General features: G+C 36.3%; 1 protein-coding gene across 1 annotated transcript in view; it reads right to left on the reverse strand.

Moving 5' to 3' along the window:
* The window catches only part of FAM83B (family with sequence similarity 83 member B), a 936,941-nt gene that overhangs the window by 307,734 nt on the left and 605,115 nt on the right, over positions 1-24,092 (reverse strand). Inside the window, exon 3 of the mRNA XM_044063868.1 lies at positions 5,481-5,645. Within this exon, the coding sequence (XP_043919803.1) occupies positions 5,481-5,645 (165 nt within the window). The remainder of the gene's footprint in view (positions 1-5,480; positions 5,646-24,092) is intronic.

Below are 24,092 nucleotides of genomic sequence, written 5' to 3' on the forward strand. Positions count from 1 at the left end.
TGGTTAACTCATTCACTCCAATAGAGCTCAGGAAGTTTGCACTGTAACTTTCAATGGGCAGAGCCTAAGGCTTTTGACAGAATCAAATTATGTCATCACATTTCAAACTAATGTTCATATTTCTGGAACCATAAGGGTTATGAAAGTATAAATGGCAAACTCTTCAGCACAAACTATTTTTAAAATGGTAGCATTCTTTAGGTTCTAGGTCTTAAACAAAATTTTATAAGTCACAGTAAACACAATAACTATTACATTTCTAATATTTTGTAAACAACTTACTATAACTTAGCAACCACTCAAGTAGCATACATACTGCCACCAGCATTTTATTCATCTAGCTGAGAGCTTCCATATGAGGCTAAGAAGTTCTGTCTGTGTTACTTTGTTGTTGAGATATTTAGAAAAATGTGAAAATTATATCTATATAAATTAATATCATAAAAACAACAGTTAATATCTATTTACCTGCACTAGATATAGGTCAAATATTAATGCAGTTGAGTTTGCCATTGTGTAAGCTTTAAGATGAAATATTTTAAAACCTTGTACATAGCATATTTTTGGAATTGTTAATGCAAATATGAAGAAGCAATATTTGATGCCTAGAGGCATCGGTAGGAGTTAACTGCATAAGTACCTAGAGGCGTCACTCAGATGTAATGAGTTAACAAACAGAATTATTAGGTTTAATATCAGGATGTCGAGTTGAGATGCCCACAGATGGAAAACTCAAAACAAAGATATTCGAATTTCCATCTGGCTGAATATCTCAGTGTTCAAAAGTTTATATTAGCTAATGCACTGTGCATTCGCTAATATAAACTCAAAGAATCGTACAGAGATTGTGGTATAGTGTGGTTTGGGAAATTCATCCCTTTCCTCACTGTAGTGCGATCTCAGAATTGCAATATATAGTTAGCAGGGGGTGTGGATGGCACGGGGGTGCTTGACCCCCTACAAAAATGTGATGTTAGGTATAGGAGTTTCCTTTACCTGAGCTCCTATATGGACTTCACATGATCTGTTCAGCAACAATGTTGAATCTGCTGAATTCATTCAGCTGATTCGACATTGTGACTTGTTCAACATTTTGATTTTCATTTTTTGTATTCGGTGTTTCGAAAGGAAATTATTTTTCTGTTCAAAATTTTAACAGCAAACCTTACTATTAAAAAAAAGCGAAAGGGTGGATGCCATCTTGGATGGCAAAGGAGGTATACAATAAAACAAGAAGATATTATGGAGATGTTAGAAAATTTTGTAGGGCAAGTATAACAAAAAGAGGAAAATGAGGAACAAGATGAACGGGGAATGAAATATTTCTGAAAAGGAAAGGATTTGTGAAATAGAGAAGGTGATAAAAGAAGGTAAGAAAGAATGAATCAGTTCCAGGATTAGATGGTATACGTTATAAGTATTATAAGGAAATAAATAAAAAAGAAAGATTTTTTTTTCTATTATATTAAATGAATTGATAAAGGACAGCATAGTAGAAGAAGACATGTGGTGGAGTGGTAACATTTATATGGAAGTAGGAATCTATGGTATAACAGTAAGAGTAGCGAAAATGTTAATTATAGTGAAAGAACTAGTAGGGATGATACTGAAAGAAAATAAAGAACTAGTAGGGATGATACTGAAAGAAAATAAAGAACTAGTAGGGATGATACTGAAAGAAAATAAAGACTATCATAGCATGTGATGTAGCTAAAGCCTTTCAGAAAGTGGTCAGTAAAGAAAAGTGACAGACTTTAAAGGCATATGACAGGAGAAAAATATTAATGTAATAAAAAATTTTTATCAAAATTCATGGGTACAAGTTATAATAAATGGATAGATATGGTAACAAAGTACTGGAGAGGAATAAGACAGGGATGTCCAAATAGTACATATAAACAGAACAAACAGGAGACTGAGTTGTTGAGCAGTTAAATGATATAAAGAAAAATAACATAAGAAAAATAGCATACAATGAAAAATGTAATGAATAATGCACTGGCTAAACAATGCCGGTACTGATATGAAACATTCTTTTTCTGTATGCGCGTGTTACAACATATTAATTTAAACTGTATATGGGGAATATTAGTGCATAGTTTTACTGTATGTCATCCCAGCTCCTGGCCTAAATGGATGTTTGTAGCTTAACGCCAGTTTTTAAAATATACATCTTTAAGACACTAAGTAAAATCAGCAGCTTGTAAGATGCAGGTCTATTCCTTAATGTACTGACTTTAGTACTTGGTAAAGCAAGGGGTGTACACAACAGCATTACTGAATCATATTCCTTCCATTCCTGTTTTAATAAATGGCTGCCTATGCTTTTTCTGACAATCCTTAAGTTTTAGGGTATTTTCAGAATCACGGGAATTTGTCAGTATTTGAAAGTGTCAAAAGGACTTGGTCCAAACAGGTATTACTAGGAGAGGTATGAAGAGGAATGGGGGATAGTTAATGGTCCAATGTCATTTGAAGAAAAAAAGGCATAAAGAGAGTAGGGAAACAGAGGGATTATGTGTCAACTTTGATGGGTCTCAAAGCCACGAGATCTGAATGTCATTTTTGTATATTAAAAGTCCAATGTACTATTTATTGTGACAATAAAGAAATAAATGAAAAAGAATACTGCCTTCCTTTGAATGACTGCTGAATTACTATATTATACTAAGAACATCATTTCAGTTATTATAAATATCAAACAAATGGAAAAAGCATAAAATGAATAGTGTTGTGTAGTAAAGAGGACTAACATGAGTTATTAGGTATGGAAAACAAACAGAAACTATCAAGAATGCTTCAATATTTAAGAAGGAAGCATAGGTACATGCTACCAAATGTCCACAATGCAATGGGAAGAAGATTTGTAAGGATAATACTAAAGCAGTGCAAACTAAGACAATCCTTTCAACACAAAATGTACACATCAATGTAGAATAAACTTTATAATAAAGGATGCCCAGTGACCCTTTACAAAAAAAAAAAAAATTAACAGATATAGCTACCAAAACTCTAACTTAATAACTGTGGACAGAACAGCTTACCAGGCCTCTGTCAGAGAAAACTTAAATGTTATAAAAAAAGAGTTGTTTGCACATGAAACAAGACATAAGTGGCACATTAACAGTGTAAAGCATGTTACAACATGTTTTTAAAAGGTTGAAACACTTAAAAACTGACAAATTAACCTAATAACCATATCAGAGTAAAATGAGAATAATCACATTTAAACACATCAAATCAACAAAATAAAGAATACTAAATAGCACCCAGAAATGAACAACCTAAAATGATGAGGTGAAAAAGGGAACATATCTAAGTAATAAAAATTATACAAAAAAATGAAAAATATTATAAACCTCCCCAAGCACCATCTAGAATAAGTACCACACAGTGCAAACAAATACAATGAATTTGGGTTCCTGCTGATATGCAACCAATGAACAATAAATAAAACACTTGTACATTATCTGAGGCTTGAAATCAAGCAACAAAATTAAATCCAAACTTTTTACATTCAAAATCTGAAATAATAATCATCCATTCAAAAGAGTCAATGTTTTTCAGGTCAAAAAGGATAATACATACAAATGTTTACCTCCGTAGTTATCGACAAAACAGCAAATAATTAGGTATTATACTATTAACTTGGAACTTTTCAAAATAATTTTCAATTTTAGGAAGGACACTTGTTTGATTTTTGCAGAGTAGCATATCCAGCAATAATCCTAGTTTTCTTTTATACCTACTTTAATAGGAAATCTAGGACTATATTGACCTACATTGTATACAACCCATTTATGTTTTGGAAATGCAATTACCCTGACTGTAGTCATTAATGTGGTGCCATTAGACCCATTTTGATATCACTAAACATATCCATTAATGTTTTGGCAAAAGCTATTCTTCCTAGGTTATAGAATTTAGTATGTAAGCTCTCTAGACCATGTATCTTTTGACATTTTTGCACAAATAATTATCATTTATGCTTCATCTAAAATAGTATCAGTGCCAAATGTATCATTAAATGGCTATCTGTGGGTGTTGATGAAACCTATTGTATTCATTCTTCCCTGGCTGTGGTTAAGTAAAACTATTTCTACAAAGATACACACAGGTTTCCCGTTTTCATGAGTTTTTAAGTAATCATTCTCTCTTTATGTTTATTTTCTGCCTCTCTCCTTCTCTTTAAAATGTAACAAAATATGTTTTGTCTACATATCACTTGTCATCTCCTAGAAATTCCTGTTATTAATAATTTACACTTCAACAGATTTCATTAAAAGCTAGCCTGACACATAAATGTAAGTTCAACTTCTGGTGTGTTATTGAATGTCTCTTTTGAGTGTTTAGAGATTTTAATTTATTTTTTATTTATTTTACATTTGTTTACCAGGAAACTCAAACTGGACACATGTCCTTTTTCAGTGGAGGCCCAGGGAAAAAAGCTCCAAGTAATAAAGTAACATAATAACAAGAAGGTAGCTAAAAATGTACATTATAACAGTAAAACAGTATGTAAGATATCAACATTGTGAATATATTACATTCAGGGCATCTATAGTTACATTCCAAAGTCACAGAAATTAAACAATGACAACATTTAGATAAGCAGAGACATCTAGTTTGGCAGATGTAGTGAATCATAGCTATTTAGAAGGGTTATGTGCATTCATTCAATGCTACTCACGAGGTCCTTTACGGTTAAGGAAGGAGGGTTAGGAAGGAGGTTAAAAAATCAGAGTGGGGGAGGGAATGGCCTATCCTACGGAGCTGCAGGAACAGAGCCAGGAGTTTGTAAGGTGGGTTTTTAGGAGCTTTTTAAACTGTACTATTGAGGGAATTGTCACTAGAGAGTTTGGTAGGCTGCTCCAAAGCTTGAAAGTATAGTTGGAGAAAATGAATTTGCCTGCTGAGTTTTTTGCTTTGGTGACTCGTAAAATAAGTTTATTACTAGAGCAGAGGGATCTTGAAGCAAAGTAGGGTTAAATAATGTATTTGAGGGCTGGGGTGTTTTTTGGGTGGTAGATGATTATATGAGATAATGTTAGTTGATTAAAGTGTAGGAGCTTTAATTTCTATAAGCTTTATATTACTCCTTCCTTAAAATACTTGATTTGATTTTTAGAGCACTTCAAATGTAATTCTGCTATTTAAATACAAAAGTATATATTTTATGGCCCCTAAAAAGTAGAAATACATTAATTTTTATTGTATGTGGTTTGTGTGAAATGGTCATTGGTACTATAAAGCAGCTATACAGCAGAGGAAGCTAAAGACAGTCAACTTATGAAAGCTTGAACATTATCTTCAAAATTGTAAATATGTTTTCATTATAATAATACACAACAATAAGAAAAATAAGTCATTCTAGGAAAAATACAAGCTGTAACAGTAGGTAAGCAGTTAACACATGAATTTATTTACAATAGTAACATATGAGTTCTTGTTAAAATGTCAGTGAAATGAAAATGACTTACTCTTAGCCTCTGCACTTGAACTGCCTGTTTCTCAGCCATATTCTGAAAGCAGCTAAAATTTGAATGGTCAAGTAATAAATATACAGGGATTCCTCGTGTTGAAGCCTCCACAATGTCCTTAAAGATGTCCACATCAGTAAATATATCCATCACAATTCCAATAACCTGTATTAAGAAATAATACAATTATTACTGTCAAAACTTTGTAGTATGACTTTATGCAAGAAGTCTAACTCAGTAGTTTGACGAAGGTATTCTCACAATCATAACATCTTTCTTTCCTCCTTTCTTTCTTTTTCCTTCTTTTGCTTTCATACTTACTTTCTTGTATTATGTAAATACATCCTTGCAGTGCACTAAGCTTACATTGAAAAGAAGAAAGAAAGAAAAAAGAAAGAGAAAGAAAGAGGAAGGAATAATGCTTTAGTATAGGAACATTTTTGCAAGGGGGCTACAACCCCTTTACATGTAGATTACAACGGATTTTGCTCGCAAAGACATACTCCCAAACTGTGTTACCCAAGGCTACATTTTAAAAGTTATGACAACATCATGCCATATGTCCCTACAAACAAATACAGTTTCCTATCTTTCAAAACAATATTCTCTGGAGAGTAATTATTAATAATAATAATTTGCAATAATATATAATACAAGTAATTATTGTGAGGGTAGCTACCTTGCCACATTTTTTTGTTAAATGTTGCTGCAACTAATCCTGGAAATTCAGATTTCATCAGTTTTGCACTGAACAGCAGGAAAAACTAAAAAACAACGACTTAACCAAACTGCCAAGTAAGCTAACAGCAATAACAAACACTTGACAAAATGAATGCAAAAAGAACTAACTAGTCTCATAAACCAGTCAAGTTTTCAGGCACTAGCAATTTCAATGCTTTCTACTAAAGTAACTGTTCACACATTCCATGTTGTTAAGTAATATAGAAAATAAACATTTAGCATTTTATGGGCATAACTAAAGCACAGGTCTTTTGTCTCAGTTTGATGAACAATGTCTCACAGAGATATATTTTTACCCATACATAAAACTATTCCACTACAATACTAAAATACAACAATATAAACATGTTAAAAAGCTTGTAACAGGATTCACTGAATTGTACACAAGTTTGCACAATGTACATTACCCCCCCCCCACCAATATTGCTTCCCCGAATGTTGACCCACACAAAAAAAAAAAATTTCCAGAAAATGCTGTTTTCATCTTTTTTTTTCTTTTTGAAGGTGGGGGATGGCCCCTACCTCCTACACCCTTCACACCCACCTAAATGTATGGGTCTATATTAGTAGAACAAAAACTGCATTGTGCAAACACCTTTTGAGCGACAAGGAAAGAACGAGATATTAAAAGAATGAACGGAGATCACCGTAGAGAATTCTTCCTTTTACTTCAATGAAATGCGATCTCAGAGTTGGTATATTTAAGTAGCGGGGCTGTGGGGGTGCAGGGGGGGCTTGCCCCTCCTGCATAAAACAGTTAGTGACAGTTTTTGTTAGTGTCATTTCTGAGTTTCGATATTTGAGACATTCGCACTTTCCATGTCGCTCAAACAGGTATTCGAGCAATGCAGTTTTCGTTCTCGTAATACAGACCCAAATTTATATAATCAAACTCTATGGTCTTACTGCACGTGTGTAGGGGATAAACACATGGACATTATTCTTTGTGATTACACGATTCATATACAATACTTTTCAATGGAAGCGATGGTGTTATCAGGGAACTGAGGCTTGGAGAATTTTCATTTTTTTAAACAGTGGTTTACCCATCAATATTATATGATTCTGTGCAGCATATGCATTCATATGGAAACAAAAAAAATGAAATCGCATGCTCAAGAAAAAACTACCCATTCAACCAAACAACTAAACAGCAAATAAAAGTAATAATAAAATTCATACAAATAAACCACAATAAATATGCAATTTTTTGTTTTAAATTCTAGCAATTATCAATGCATTTTTTAACAGAAGTCAGTGAATACATGGTCTAAGCATAGCCATGCACCTGGTCAGTAGAGTGAGGCTAACTCTCCATTACATCCAGCTCATTGTTGTAGCTTTAAGTTTTTACACTGCTCAGACAGTACAGTCACGCTATATCATGTTAACTGAATTATTTGCTTCCTCTAAATTGTTGGTATCTAGAACATTCCGTCTCTTACTTCAGCATGCCCAGTTTTCATTTGATTTACTTAAATGCCTGTTCACCTTAGTCCTCAACGGTGTAATGTTCTGTAAAGTCTCCAAAACTATGGACCACACTCTCGGAGCAAACCTTATCAGTGACAAACATACTCCACAAGTATCATCTGCTTCTTTCAGTTCCATCCACCAGTAGGACACAGCACAGCATTCATTGTAATTTTCCTCAGGCCACTAATTCAGTGTTGCAAAACTGTAAAAAAATGTATGGATAATATCTTATACATATTTTCCTTCTGATTTTTCTCCAGATTCACTCCACTGCCGTATATTTCAGTTCAACTTCAATACTTTCTACCCACGTAACTTTGCAACACATTAAATTGACTGTTAGCTCAGATTACTATTCATACTGTTAACTAAATTTAGGCTCCTTCTTTCCTTCCAACCCATAATTACAGAATCTGTTTCATATTTGTTTACCTTAATCTTTCTTCCCTAACTATACTGGATACAATAATAATCAAGTGCTGGTTCTGGTACTAATTCCTGCAGGACCATAGTGGATACCAATGGATTACTAGGGAACTCTGCACCAATCATTGCTCTTTACGATTTGAGTTACCGCCTTACCCATCGTATCAACACTGTATCAGAGGTTTATCTGAAAACCCTTTACTTAGTTTCCTGACATCTGTTTCCTAGAATTTCTCTATCACATTATTTCTCTCACTCCTGTTGCTCACTCCTATAAATAGCTTTCATAACCAATACAAGCATCTTGTTGTTATCATCTACTAACACCTGTTAAAAAGACTGTCCATTTGTAAAATGGTCATACTGTTTAAAATCTTCTCTCTAACTCTGGCTGTGCTAAGTAAGTTTTGTTTTATTTATTATCATTTCCTAACACATTCAAAAATTAATTTTAATACATCTGGAGTTTGGAATAATCTAAGGAGTATGTCAATTGACTATATATACAGCCCATTTTATGTACATTTGTGTAATCCTGTAAAGCATGTCAGGGTACGCTGCATACTGAGTGGATGTGCCTTACTTCAAGCTATGCAATTCATGTGCATAGACAGAAGCTATGTATATGTGAATTTGTGTTCAAGAGTGTGTGTGTGTGTGTGTGTGTGTGTGTGTGTGTGTGTGTGTGTGTGTGTGTGTGTGTGTGTGTGTGTGTGTGTGTGTGTTTGTATTTATGCATATGTGAGTGCGTGTTTATTTAACACTGTGTTCATGTGTTGGAAGCCTTATAACATCCTGCCATTTCTGGCTGCTTCGTGTACTAGAGGCTGCTGCAAGCCTACCAGTTGGGACCAAACATAGTGAATTTTGCTATGCCACCAGTACTATGAAAATATTACTTTATATATTCTGTACTCTTTATTATACTGGAATGATGTGATATCACCAAAACAGCAGATTGTCTGCACCTCTTTAATTAGTGCTGCTATCTTTGGTCTGCTAATATAATCAAAATATTGATTTTAGTTTTATTTCCCTCTCTTCTGCAGAATATAATACCCCCACTCCCGTTTGTCTTTGGTGAATTCAGTTACACTTGTGGAAGTTCTGTGATGACATCCTGTGTGTCTTATACTGTGGTGCTGCACTACTTCTCTGTTACAGTCTTCTAACATAACGGATATGAATATATAGTGCTACGATATTATATAATGCTTTAAGATTTTTTTCTGACTTTACTGTATGTACATTATGATCAAACAAGAAAGTTGATATTAATACAAAGGAGTATACATGCTTTAGTCTAATGTAGACATGGTCAGGAATCATTTCATTGTACATAAGTGATCAAGTCCTGAACAACAGAAAAACACTGCATATGCCAAATATTTATGCAGGCGGCAGCCCCACAACCCTGCATCTCTAAGTGCGCTAAGTCTAGTACTGCAGAACAGCTGTGAAAAAGGAAGCCTTACTTAACTCCACTGTTCTGCAATATTACGCGTTTGCTTATGAATGGTAATTATGATACACAGCATACTAACTAAATCGCAAATGTGATCATCTGTAAAATGCTCCATAAAACATTGCTCTGTTGTGAGTACAACTTGGGAATACACAATCTTTTTAGTTATGGGAGGCTTTTGTACCTTACTTTAAGGGAGTCTTAAAGATGTATGGCAAGGCTTCAGCATCAGGTAAATGCATTCTTCTTGTATGGGCTGTGAGCTAAGCATGATGTAACCACCATGAGATTTTTCTGATGTTATTTTAACCCCCTCCCATCCCTCGTGCCTGACAATGCATGCTTCCAAAACAAGATCCGCTGCACTATTCCTGAACTGCATGCATGCTTCCACACCCGCAAAATGACGGCTACATCAAATGTGGCTGATATGCAGAGCTTAGCACATATCCTTGGTCTACATATAGCTTAATGGAAAACCCTGTCTCTAGCAGCTGAAAGCATTACAAAAATAATAACCCACCCTCTCCTTTTAGGATGGTTGAAACATTACTGCAAGCAGCTCATTTCCATCTTCCTTACCAGACTCTGCCAGCTCTGTGTCATTAAATGGCCAATTTGGTGTGATCACAGTCCTTTCCTTATCTCTCTGTGGCACACAAACAACTCCTGGATACTACTTGTTTTGTTTAAAAATAGCACTTGATTTGTTTATAACAATTTCTTTCCTTATTTGTTCAAAAGATTCTATCACAATTAGCTTTTTCATTTTTAACAGCGAGTATACAGGACGCTTCCACTGATTTAGTCCTGAGAAGCAGCCATTGCTGATATTCCTTCAGCTTAGCACAGTACAAGACAGTAATGTTCTCTCTCCCTGATATTCTTTTGCATGGCACTTTATCTAACAGCTGTTGTAATTCAGCTTGATAATTAAAGTTTAGGAAGCACATGATGTGAACATCACTCAGAGGTATAATTATTTCCAGCTGATCGCATTCTCATCCGAAACTAATCAAACCAATGCATTCCCCTGATAATGCGCATGCCTTTCTTAAATACTGATGGATTGATACAACATGCAGAAAAGTCTGAAATTCTTTCAGTCATGCTTCTGCTACACCATTAAAACCTCATCTGTTATCTCTCATTGTTTTGCTGGAAAATTAAAATACCTGGGATAAAACTGCCCTCATACATCTCAAAAGTCCGTCCTATAACTTGAATTCAGGTTTATTGAGTGATGCAAGGCATATCTCTAAATTTCTTTTCTCAAAAATTCCAGACAAAACAAAAATACTGGGGGAACAAAAACTTAAATTCGGGACAATTTTAAAACGAGTGTGGGGAGTGCCTTCTGTGTGGAGTCTGCATGTCCTCCCCACGGTTGGGTGGGCATTCGAAAGACATGTGTAAATGGATGTGCCTTCGTTGAAGGTTGAACATCGAGCTGGCACCTCGGCGTTCATTAAAATCTACTGCCAATCATTAGTGGACTGGAGTTACGCTGTGGCGACCCCTAACCGGGAAAAGCCGAAAGACAACAACAACTGTAACTCACTTAAAAGGGCTAACAGAACAATAAGTTTTAAAACAACATGCACTTTTGAATAATAAAAAGTATGAAACTCACCTTGGTGATTTACCCAAACATCATAGGTTTTATGAATGAAGGGGAGCAAACCTGAGGCAAAATCAGAACTATTCTACAAAAATGGGGACAACTGAGAGGTATGACGCAAAGGACTATATCTCATTCTAATTGATAAATCTTCCTTATCCGTGTGTACCACAGGGCAAGGCTTGAAGGCAATTTCTTAACACTGACGTATCTGACACATAACAAGTTTTTTTTAAGATAAGAGATATACTTTTTTGCAGATTTTAAAAGCTGTTTTACATTTTATTCATTGTTCTGCACCAGACACTGTGTAAATTCAAGCATAAGGCCAGAACATGAGAACCTTGCTAGTATCATTCAAACACACATATTTGTATTTTCCTATTTCCCAGCTTCCATCTACCTTTTAGCATTATTCCCAATAACCTTTCTCTGTCCCATAGTACAGCTCTACTGTATCTTTTCATTCTTAACTCCTCCCTTACAAGGATCTGTTATTCTACTTTCCCCAAATAACCCCCCACTACTTCCCATCTTAATTACATCCGCATACTATATCCGTTCAAACCCCATTTGTCATACCCTTTTCAGAAACATAAGAAAAAAATCCAGGACAGCCTAACTCTCTTCTTTCACAGAAAAAAACTCCTTCCCTACCCAAATTCTACTAGATTTCAGATTTGAATACCACTAAATATCCTACAGCCCTGCAACTTTTTGCTTCTTTCATGAGTCCTACTTCCCCACTACCTGCATTCAATAAAATTCAGATCTCTTTAATCATGTTACTTCTCAGCTTATCTTCCACTCTTCATCTACTTCTGAGCCATCCTTCATCCTACCATGACTCAATAATATCTCTCAACATCTCTCCATCTCTGCCCTAACCACCTATCCATACCTCCTCCCTAAACTCTCCACACAGTGCACCAAACCTATTTAATGACCCACTCACATTTGCCCCAAATGTAGACTGATTAGCTCCATTTAAACTCAAATCAAAATAAATTTATGCAGGAAAAACACTCTAAAAAAATGTACTAAAATCCTCCAAGGAAGTGACATTCATCGTAATCCTGGCACCACCTATCACAACCAACCTCAAGATATTTCTTACCATACACTACTATAACTTCACAATGATCAACCCCCAACCTGGGTAATCTAACTTTTGCTGCCATAAATATTAGAAGCATAAGAAATAAAACTACTTAGCTACATGCCTGGATTATCCAATAAATGGCTGATAGTCTCACTATAACTGAAACTTGGTTTAATCTCAGCATAAATAACTCCAAAATTACACCCCCTCCAGACTATATCAGTTGTAAAGACTGTATATATATATATATATATATATATATATATATATATATATATATATATATATATATATATATATATATATATATATATATATATATATATATATGAAATGTGGTATTGCTTTAATATTTCCCACCAACTATGACATTACACCTTACAACAACCCCATATGAAAATTTAGTTCAGCAGAACTTCTCAATATTTCCGGAAAATAAACAAATATGTATTACTGTCCTTTACACCCTTCTTAGCAACATTATAGCTACACTGGAAGATATTTTACATTGGATATCTATAACAATTCCACAGGAAAAAATACTACTAGGTGACATCAATATCAATTGGTTGGATAAAACCTCTAACTCACCAACATTTAACATGAACCCATAGGGTTTTTCTCAAATATCCCCATACAATATAGCAATACATTAGATTCCCTATTAGACTGGATCCTAGTATCAAACTCTACAAATTCACAACTACAGGTACAATGTAAGTATCTCTCAGTAACCATTCCCCCATCTATAAAACCAGACATCTCACACATCCATTGCTCTTTATAAAGGAATGTGCAACCTCTCCAAGTTAACCCAGAAATATTCATTACTACGCTATAATTTTTAATTAGAATGTCCTAAAAATCCTTTCCCTCTAGATGATGCTGTAAATGAATGCAATAAATATCTTAAATAGCCTAGCACCTCCTTGAAGGAAAAAAAAAACTAAATTAAATAATGCAATTTGTCTATCCAGAAAGAAGAGACTGCTAATGAAGGTTAGAGAAAAACTGTGAAAAGAACGGCAAAATGTAAAACATCCCAGTATCTGGAAAACTTTGGAGTGCTCCAAAAACACACCGAAAATCTAATAAATTAAGTAAAAAAAAAAACCAAACTATTAAAACTTTCAGAACATAATGCTGGTATAAATGAATGGCTTTTACAAGGATGTAATTATAATTTTAAAATGTCTAATGAGAACAGAGACTTACTAACCAACACTTACAAAAACAATCTTGATATCTTGCACAATTATTTGTACAAGTTTAAAATGTTGGACATTGAAGTGGCTTATTTTAAAGTGTGTGTAAATATGGGTATCATACCAAAGGGTGCTCCAGTTTCCCTCCACGTCCCAAAGACATGCTATGCTGTAGGTGGATTGGATACTTTAAATTGGCCCTAGGCATGAGTGTGTGCATGTGTGTGCCTTCCATGGAAGTTTAGGCGTCGGGCTGGCAATTCAACACCGTAAAAGTCCACTGCCAATCATGAGCAGACAGGTGATCTGCTGTGGCGACCCCTAACCGGGAAAAGCCGAAAGAAGATGAAGAAGTAAACACAACTCTAAAAAATTCTCGTCAGCCATTAAGGAAATCTTATATCCTGACCAAAAATTCAGCTCTAACACTACACTCACTAACTCACCACTTGAAACTACAATTGAATTAAGCTAATTTCTTAGACAGTATAGCCTGTCTAACTAAGGTTTCTTCAGCATCCTGTCCAGTGCTGCCCACTAACCACATATCACCACATCCACTTTCACCTTCAAACCTGTGTCCGTATCCTACATAAAGCTACTCTTAAACAAACCCAAACCATGCTCTAGCCTCAGCTGATGGCCTTCCCAAAGATTACTTTAAAACAGCAGCTGGCAGAATTACATATCCTGCCTCAATCTTATAAATAAGTCAATCCAGGAATCTCACAGTCCCTCTCTCTCAAGTTCTTTATACTTGGAGATGGATGATTTTAATTCTTTATAGTACATGGGCCTTCAGTTGGCTCAATATATAACTTATTAAAAGTGCTGCATTTTAGAGCTGTGAAAGTGTGACACATTTAGCACTGCCTCACATACAGTTTTGTATCTTTGAGTCTCTAAAAAAACTGTAATAGACTGTGCTGCCAGACACAAAAATTAAGTGTTACAATCCAAAGTAACTTACATCTTTAATTTTTTTTTACTTTCTAGGTACTGTTCTGTATTGAGCAGTGTTTAGGCTCTAACATGAGAACAAAACCACTGACTAACACTAACAGACTATTTTTATGAAACTTTACAAATCAAAATATATGCACTACAGCTGTCATATATATATAGCATGACAGTAGATATTTGAATCATGACTGCTGCAGTAGCCTTAGCTATATCGGTTATATCCTGCCAATAATATAACAGCAGGCCAGCTTCCAAAGCTTCTGGGTACCTTCCATGTCCCCAAACTGTCAAACAGCTCCAGGTGAGTTAACTAAAAGTCAGGTTTGGGCATGAAGGCCTTTAGAGCTTTCCTGGCAGCAGAGAGAACAAGTCTGAGCCATGAATGGCCAAGGCTAGGAACAATAAAAAATAAATGTTCACACCCTGGCTTAAAAAATACACAAAAAAACAAGGAGGATGTTGGGAAGGAGCAGCTACTACAACAGTGTTCATTTGAACATCTACTGTTACGGTAAGTTCATCTTACACAACTGTACTATGCTCTTCATACTGATTTTTGTTGCAGTATCCTTAGCTATGCACAAATAACACAAAAAAAGAAGTGTTGCAACCCAAAATATTTTATACCTTTAAAACTGTTTTACCTTCTAGGTACTGTTCTGTGTTGAGCAGACTTTAGGGTTTAACATGAGAATAGAACCACTGACTAACAGACCAGTGAAATGGAACTTTACAGGCCAAAATATATGCACTACAATTGTCTGTTAAATGTTTGAGCATTGGGCACTAATCCAGTTGTGCTTTCTTCTGGACTGTACATTTACTTTCTTTGAAAACTTCCTACCCTAAAGTGAATTGTGTTGTTTCTTACAAGCCTAGAATGAAATGGACTTTTTCTCTGACAACGCATCAATCAGTGCAGGGCAATTTTGTCAGAAGCCCCTTCATCGATTTTGGGCTGCATTATGCAAGCAATCATTTCCAACATAATGGGCATTGCATGGAAATAATGCACTGCACAATATGCTTTGAGTAGGACTGTGCCTTTGTTATTTTCCTGCAATATCTCTGCTGAAAGGAATGATTGGACTTAGCAAACTGATGATTTTTTTTTTTTTTTTTTAATTTTGACTAAGTTTTCTCTTTTTATTAATGTGCATTTCAGCTTTGTCCACTAGGTGACCTTATAGGACTAGGAGTGAACTGGCTTGTCAGTTTCCTTTTTATACATGTACGTTTCTGTCACCCTGGAGTATTGTATGTAGGTTGACTCTTTTTTTTTCTTTTACGGTGCAGTTTAGTAGTATTTTTTTCTTTTTATTACGTTATATATTTTACTAATGTTTAATTTACAAGTTTAGTAGTGCGTGTGTATACGTGTGTGTGTGTGTGTGTGTGTGTGTGTGTGTGTGTGTGTGTGTGTGTGTGTGTGTGTGTGTGTGTGTGTGTGTGTGTGTGTGTGTTAAAGTGTTAGTGTTAGGTTCTGGGAGCTCTATTCATCCCTCCACCATGCTTTCTATGTCATTGTTTATCTTTGATAGTATTTAATAGTGCTTTTAAAGTTATTTTCTGTATGGCATTACTTTTGCTTTTGTTTTGTGTATATATTGTTAGTTTTTATACTGAAGCATTCTTTAGCAACAGCAAACATGGAATCCGTGTGTGTGTGTGTGTGTGTGTGTTTGTGTGTGTGTGTGTGTGTGTGTGTGTGTGTGTGTGTGTGTGTTTGTGTGTGTGTGTGAGTACGTGTGTGGGTGTGATACCTGTTGGTATTTACTGGTTTTGAGGGCAAAATAATGGGGTGCCATGAATTTTTGACTGGCTTCTTTAATTCCTGATTTTTTTTTTTTTTTACAATTTTAAAGTAATGGTGTCATCATGTATCGCCAACGTGTAGGGGCATGTGTGATGACTTCAGCTTTATGACTGCCTGTCTGACTCGAGTGTGATATGAGATCAAAGAATGTAACCTAAGTAAAACTATCCATGGGAAAATTAATTTGACAGCCGTGTTGCAACTTGCAACTACTACACTATCAAAGCAAGGAATCCAAAAATCTTATTCAGTCACGTCAAACAGAGTTTTAGACACCGGCCGGTACTTCTGTCACTACTATGAAACTTTTATTTTATTAGAGCTGGACAGACTGCTGGAGGGAAAAGAAGCTGAGCTTGAAGCAATATATTTGGTATTAACCAAAACCCAAAGTTAATCTTGTACCTGTCCTGTGCGATGACTATATATTGGCATACTGTATAGATTTCTTGTATCTTAATTGCTACTGCACCCAGTAATGAGCAATTGTAGGAAATATTTAGTAGGGGCAACAGCTAGTTATTGTATCCCCCCAACTTCTACTCCTTGTGCAGTTACGTCTCCAGTAGCTGTATTTCTGCCCCCTATCCATGTACTTCGGCATAGTACTGGTAACTAGCTAGGTGACAGTGGTGCCCACCTGGCTTCACTTGTTAGATGGTATGCCAGCAATAGCAGCCCCTGCTTGGATCCATCTTCTTCTGCATGTGTTTGTGCTTAGCGTTAGTGGGGACTGGTGGTCTCAGGGATGCGATTCTGACTAGTGTGACTCGAGGACAGATCCTTGCTGTTTCAGCTCCTCTGCTGTATGGCATTGAGGGACAAAGCTGTTGTAAGTACTTGTTGTTTATTTTTAGAAGGAGCCCATTTTAGTAAGAAAGTCCCACAGCTCAGCTGTACCTTGTATGTTATATTTTGTCTGCATCAGATTGCTGTTGGTTTTGAGAATCGTTATCGGGATTAGTTGCTTTGTGCTTTGTTTACCGTAATGATCAGTGTTAATAGGTACACTAATAACAAACATGTAGTTTGCAAACTGCTGTCATGATGGTTACCTGTCTTTGATTTCCATTTAGGAAAATATAAATTAAGACATTCTCTGTCGACTGATTAATATGTATATCTTGCTGTTTATTTCTGCTGTGTTACCTGTCTTCACTGACCACCAGCCATTGTTGTGGCTGGCTCTTTGTACTCTCCCACATTCTGTAAATCTCTGAACAATCCTCCTCCATTTCCCCTCTCAAGCTAAGCATTTGGAGAAGTTCAAGTGGTCTCTTTCTTCCTGAGATCTACATGGTCCAGGGTTCCGTCCTGAACTCTGGTTATCACCATTGTGATGTTTTTGTATATTTTCACTTTTGTGTTTATGCCCATAGACACTCAGGCTTTTTAAAAGTCTCCTGAACAAGCTTTTTGATCTTCTACAGTAAACTGTTCATATTAACTTTACCTTTACCATTTAGTCTGAGTTATGAATGAAAATGCTCTGTGACAGCTGGGCCCTTGTTGGACCCTTTTTATTCATGATCTGGGCCACAAGAGCAGAGGTAAATTTAAAGTACATGGGTAGTTTAAAGTAGGTCGTAAACCAACATATATATATTTTTTTCTGGAAGGTGGTATGCAACACGAATACCTGGATAAAACCCACTGGATGTTGACCTGGGGTAATAATTTGGGATGTAGGGCCTATGTGGTTTGTAGTTATTATTTTGAAGTTAGTTACATGCAAGCTTGAAATATGCCATGAGGTGCTTGTGTCATGAGATGTTGTGACTGTAAATACAATGCTTTCATGGTTACATTTTTTTTGAGGAAAAGCTATGAATCAGATTCTAACTGGATGTTCTTAAAATCTAAATGACTGCCATGTATACCTCTCAACTTCCTAACACAAAAAATCTGGATAAAGCCTTAAAAAATGGGGGGCAAAGACCTAAAAATATGAACAGATTTAAAATATTGTTCTTATAAACTTAGAATGTTAGAATAACAGATTAGCAGATTTTATAAAAGAAAATTGCATTTTAGTTTTATACAAGTTCAAAGTTTGATACACACACAGATGTTAACACTATTCCTCTGGTTATATTTTATGTTTAACATTTTGCCTGTTCAATTTGCATTTGAATGTGGGATTCCCACAATTCCATTGGGTGGGTAGGGTCATATAATTATGTATGCAAATATTATGGTAATCAGTGTCCAGATTTCTGGCCAATTGTACCTACTTTTCATGGGTCTTTGTCCAGAGTTTGATGTTCAGGTTGAAAGGTATGGCTGTGTGCATGTGTGCGTGCTTGTCTGCTCATAGTGGTTGAGTTATTTTGTCAAGAGATGGTGCAGAATTCCTTCACTAGACTTTACTTGCTGAGTAGAAGACTGCTGGACAAAATTTGTTTTACTAGTCTATACTGTCTCCATTTGTAATGTTTTACATGGACACATAAAACTAATCCTATGCATCTTTATCTACTTATCTACTTATTATAAACAAACATAATTATAACGGTGCATCCTTCATCTAAATAAGAAAGCATTGTGCCAAAACAGTCATTATTCAACCAGTTTATTATTTATTCGTTTGACTATAACAAGTATTTCCAAGGCAATAGTGACACATACACTGCAGCTATGAGATCTAAGATCAGCTTCCAAAGTTCCAAGGCACCTTCCACTCACCAAAACTGTCAAGCAGTTTGAGCTGAGCAGACTAAATTAGAGTAACACAAAATAAAGATCCAAAGGAGGGGCCACTGGTTTATTTGGAGGCCTCTTATGCAAAACCACTTTCAAGAATATTTTGACTGAAAGAGGAGGATTCATTGCCTTGAAAGAGGAGGATCCATGGGCAGGCATGCTAAAATAGCCAATAAATGAACGTTGACAGAGGAATAACAAAGGCCATATGATGTTAACGCACACAAATATTGTAAAATGAGAGAAGAACTAGTCCTGAATGGGTGATGGTCATGTTGTTAACACTAACTAGAAAACCTTTTCCATTTGCTTATATATGATTTTCTAGAAGCAGCCTTTCTTGCCTCCATTAGTATCTGCTGCACATCCTCAGAAAACAGGTGCCTAAAAGGAATTAATACCCTATAAATCAGGCAGTTAATTGAAGATGATTGATGTTGGGGTGTATCAAACACCCCTGTTCTTGTGTGAGTAGATCCAGTCCGTGAAGAAACATGTGGTAATTGCCCCTGGACATTTCCAAAAGAAGGGAGAACCATGGTTGCCTGGGCCAGAGGAAGTCACCACAATGCTTTTAGTGGATTCCTTCTGAATCTTCAAAGGTCCCATGCATATTAGTGAAAAGGGTTGAAAGGCATACAGAGCCATTCCTGTCCAAAGAAAAGAATAGAAAAGACACCTGTCTTCCAGGCCTTGTGCATGTGTGTGTGTGTGTGTGTGTGTGTGTGTGTGTGTGTGTGTGTGTGTGTGTGTGTGTGTGTGTGTATGTTCACTTTTATTTACTAATAATTATTTTCCTTTATGATAATCACCATGACCTTAGTGCAGGAATTCAAGCAAAGATGGAACTGTATTTTTGAAGAAGCCAGTTTGTTGTTTAATGAATTCTCCAGGGATGACAGTGACCCTACAACTGAACGAGATCAGCCTCTTATTAATAGGCCATTAGAAGAAACAATGTGACAATCATTGCACATTAGGGCCCTAGTCCTAAAAGGGCAAGAAGGAAGGCCAGGAAAAAGACAGCAGGGCAGGATCTCAAGGACAATGTTCATCTAATCCTGAAAGGTACTGTGGCTTCATGAATATTGATTAATCAAAGAAAAGATCAAATGGGGGACATTGAAGCAATTATTGAAGTTCTTAATGTAGTAGGTAGGGCAATGTTAGCTCAGTTATTATATAGGAACAATGACACCCCTCTGATCCAAGACCCAAACTGATTACCACACCCCTGTCATTTCCAATATTGCCAACAGTGCCTCCTATAAAAGAGAACGCTCTAGGAGCCTCAGACCATAGCATTACTAACACAATCAGCATGAACATGGTAAGCATAATGCATGGCTCTGTTATTACTGCTCATATATATCACAAGCAGTAATGGAGAATATTTGGAAATGTGATTTAATTTGTATCTTTGATTGAGTAGCATCATACCGAATAAGGAGGATCACTGATAATGACCTTGAGGGGTCTAAAATCTCAAAGAATGGTTTGCAGTTTTGGGTAAGAGATGGCCAAAAAACCTAAAATAAAATTCTGGAATAACTGGGTAGTGGGATTATTATACTACATTGTAGTCTCCATAGAGAAGCACCTTTCCATGACTACCCCATTTCTAGGTTATTTTCTCTTTGAAAGGGAGGCCCACATCATAAATGGGGAAATATTCTGGTGCTACTATAACCAAAGATTCTGGGAACTAAAACAAAAGATAGCAAATTAAAATGGGAGACCAGATATGTACTGAAACTTGGCATTATGGTATACAGGCAAAAAGATGAATCCATTTTGCAATAGGAGCACTCTACAACCAAAGGCAAAACCTCTTGGGCTTTTACATCTGGCAGTTGTGGTTGGACTGATTGCAGGTCTCCTCACATGTTCCATGTTTGTGGAGGGCGACACCACTCGATATAGTATTGGAACAAACACACTGAGGGTGCTCCAATTTAAAATCCATTTTAGAATAGGCTACAGTTCAATCCAGAGACAAAATAAGTTATAGAAGAAATTTATTTTCATGAATTCAAAAGACCCTGCAGCTTCTGTAGATTTAGACGAGTCTAAATGGGACCATTCTCCAAATAGCAGTTCTCAAGGAACTTTTAAAATACTACCCAGACCAAACAGCAACCATTGTCATTATTGAAGGTTTCACCAATGCAAAAACGAAGATCAACAAATGGGAAGGTGTGGATAGTTCACCCTTTAATTTCAAAATAAATAAAAAAAATTTAAAAAAAGATTATTTTAATAAAGAATGCTTTTCATTGAGTGTCTGTAAAAAGAAAACAAATAAGGAAGAAGAGTGAAAACTCTGCAAAAGAAACACAGACAGGCTGACTTTAGAAAAGCATTCCAGGTTGGTTTTGATGATTGCTGCTATTTCTTCTGGCACCTCATTACGACAATCAGCAGAACCAACTTTGAATGCTTTTTTGAAATCAGCTTGTCTGCATTTCTTTTGCAAAGTTTTCACCACTCAATAAAAGCATTCTTTATTTAAAAAAAATCTTCTTTTATATTTTTTATTTTTTACTTTTTAGTGTTTAAGTAAAATATTACTTCTAATGTGTAGGGAGATGCAAGAGAGAGAGAGAGAGAGTGTGTGTGTGTGTGTGTGTGTGTGTGTGTGTGTGTGTGTGTGTGTGTGTGTGTGTGTGTGTGTGTGTGTGTGTGTGTGTGTGTGTGTGTGTGTGTCTGTGTGTGTGTGTCTGTGTTTTCATTTAAGACCACTCATAGTGTCTGTGTGGAGGAAATAATGTAGGGAGATGCGAGAGTGTGTGTGTGTGTGTGTGTGTGTGTGTGTGTGTGTGTGTGTGTGTGTGTGTGTAAGCACTCATGGGCATGCGTACACGTGTGTCTGTGTCTGTGCGAGGGTGTGTCTATCTTTGTGTGTGTGCATGCACATGTCTATATATCTCTAAGCTGTTCTGAATGGATGTGGTGTGTGTGTGTGTGTGTGTGTGTGTGTGTGTGTGTGTGTGTGTGTGTGTGTGTGTGTGTGTGTGTGTGTGTGTGTTCATGTGTAAGCACTCATGGGCATGCGTGCACGTGTGTCTGTGCGAGGGTGTGTCTGTATCTTTGTGTGTGTGCGTGTGCATGTCTGTATATCTCTAAGCTGTTCTGAATGGATGTTTTGTGTCTGTGTCTGTGTGTGTGTGTGTGTGTGTGTGTGTGTGTGTGTGTGTGTGTGTGTGTGTGTGTGTGTGTGTGTGTGTGTGTGTGTGTGTGTGTGTGTGTGTGTGTGTGTGTGTGTGTGTGTGTGTGTGTGTGTGTGTGTGTGTGTGTGCGAGTGTGTCTCACTAATGGCTGAAGGACAATTTACTTCAAGACTAAAATATTGTCCTCTGTCATTATTACAATGCTTTTTATTAATATTGGCTTAGCGAGACAGAACCACAGAGGGGTAGAGGGACAGAGACAGAGCACAAAGCCAATTTCAATATAAATCATTCTAATACAGGAAAGGTATATCACTGGTCCATTTAGTACATCTCCATATGAGCCATTCATTATTTCCCCCCTTGGTGTGGTTCCCACAAGGAAGACAGGTGAATACTAATTATTACATCTTCTCTCACACCTAGAGTGACTATCAGTAAATGATGGCATAGAGAAAAAAAGGATTCCAGAGCCCATTACTCATCAAAAGACAATGCATTAACCATCATAAAATCAAATGGAGATCCACTGATTGCAAAAGGAGACATACAAGCTGTGTTTCACCCTTTAACCATCCCACTCCAAGACTGGCACAAGCTAGGCATAGAATTCAATGGTAAATATCTCTTTGACACAAACATGCCAATGGGCTGTCTGGTGGCTTGTTTGACGTTTGATAGTTTCAGCAAAATTCTCCTTTGGTGCTGGAGAATGCTAAATCCTCCCTTCCTTCCTTGGGCTGCAATACCATGATGATTTCTTAATATCTGTTGATGGTGAAATACTAAGTAAAGAGGGACATCAAGCATTTGTCAAGTTACACCCCTAATTAGGAGCTCCCCTAGCAGAAGACAAAGTAGAAGTAACACCCAATCTATTAACATTCTTGGGTATCAAAATCAACATCATGCAAGATTGTCTTTGGTTACCAAACAAAACGATAACCAGGGCCAACAACATGATCAACTGTAATGTCTTATCTAAAAAGGTAGCCATCAAGCAGGTCATAGAGCATTTAGGGCTCCTCAGTTTCACATGCTGAGTTGCAGCACTCAGCAGAATTAGACCTCTTATGCAGAAAGTCACAGGAATCATCATAAACTTATGGTCAATAGCAGAGTCAGGGAAGACTTCCATATGTGGTCCAACTTCCTTCTGTATTACAATGATATTTGCAGTCTATACAGATGGAATTTAACAAGAGTTGGTTATTAATAAATGGAATGGTCATTATTGCCAAAGTCTTGTTTGGTGTGGTGATTTAGGAATTGAGTTCAGAGACAATCACTGCATTGACATTTGTACTGGAACTAACAGTACATTAGCTCTACTGCCATTCATTTTGCTATACTTTGAGGCCTATGTTATGGATTTACTGACAGAATCACATCAACCAGACCTTTAAAATGCAATCACATTACAGGGAGTTGGAAAAAAATGACATCATGATGATATACACTTATTATTTCTGAGGCCGAGTAGCAGGCATGTGCTGACAAGTCTGTACTATGTGAGAATACAAAAACTTCATTGTTTCCCCTCTACACTTAACTCTGCATAACAAATAACAAAGTCAAAATAGATAATGGCAAAAAAGCACCCATCTTCCAAAGATTAGCAATTTGTAGACACCCCCTACTCTGATAATTATCATACACTGGTTTAAGGCACTTATCTTTCACAAAGTATCACTGTGAGCTAACCAAATTTTAACAGAGTAGGCGGCATTGAGGTATTCTCTGATAATATGATAAATACTGTATCTTTGTCTGTGGTTTGCTTTTGACATCTGGGTTTTGTCTGGTAGAAGTTGTTCATAGAGATTCAGAGAACCAGTGTTTGATTACATATTTTATTTTAAATAACAAAGGAAACAAATTGAAACATCGAAACCCAAACCGCATTGTGCATGATACGGCATCC

This window comes from Protopterus annectens, chromosome 2.part2 (assembly GCF_019279795.1).
Source record: "Protopterus annectens isolate FY-2018-M chromosome 2.part2, PAN1.0, whole genome shotgun sequence".
NCBI lineage: Eukaryota > Metazoa > Chordata > Ceratodontiformes > Protopteridae > Protopterus > Protopterus annectens.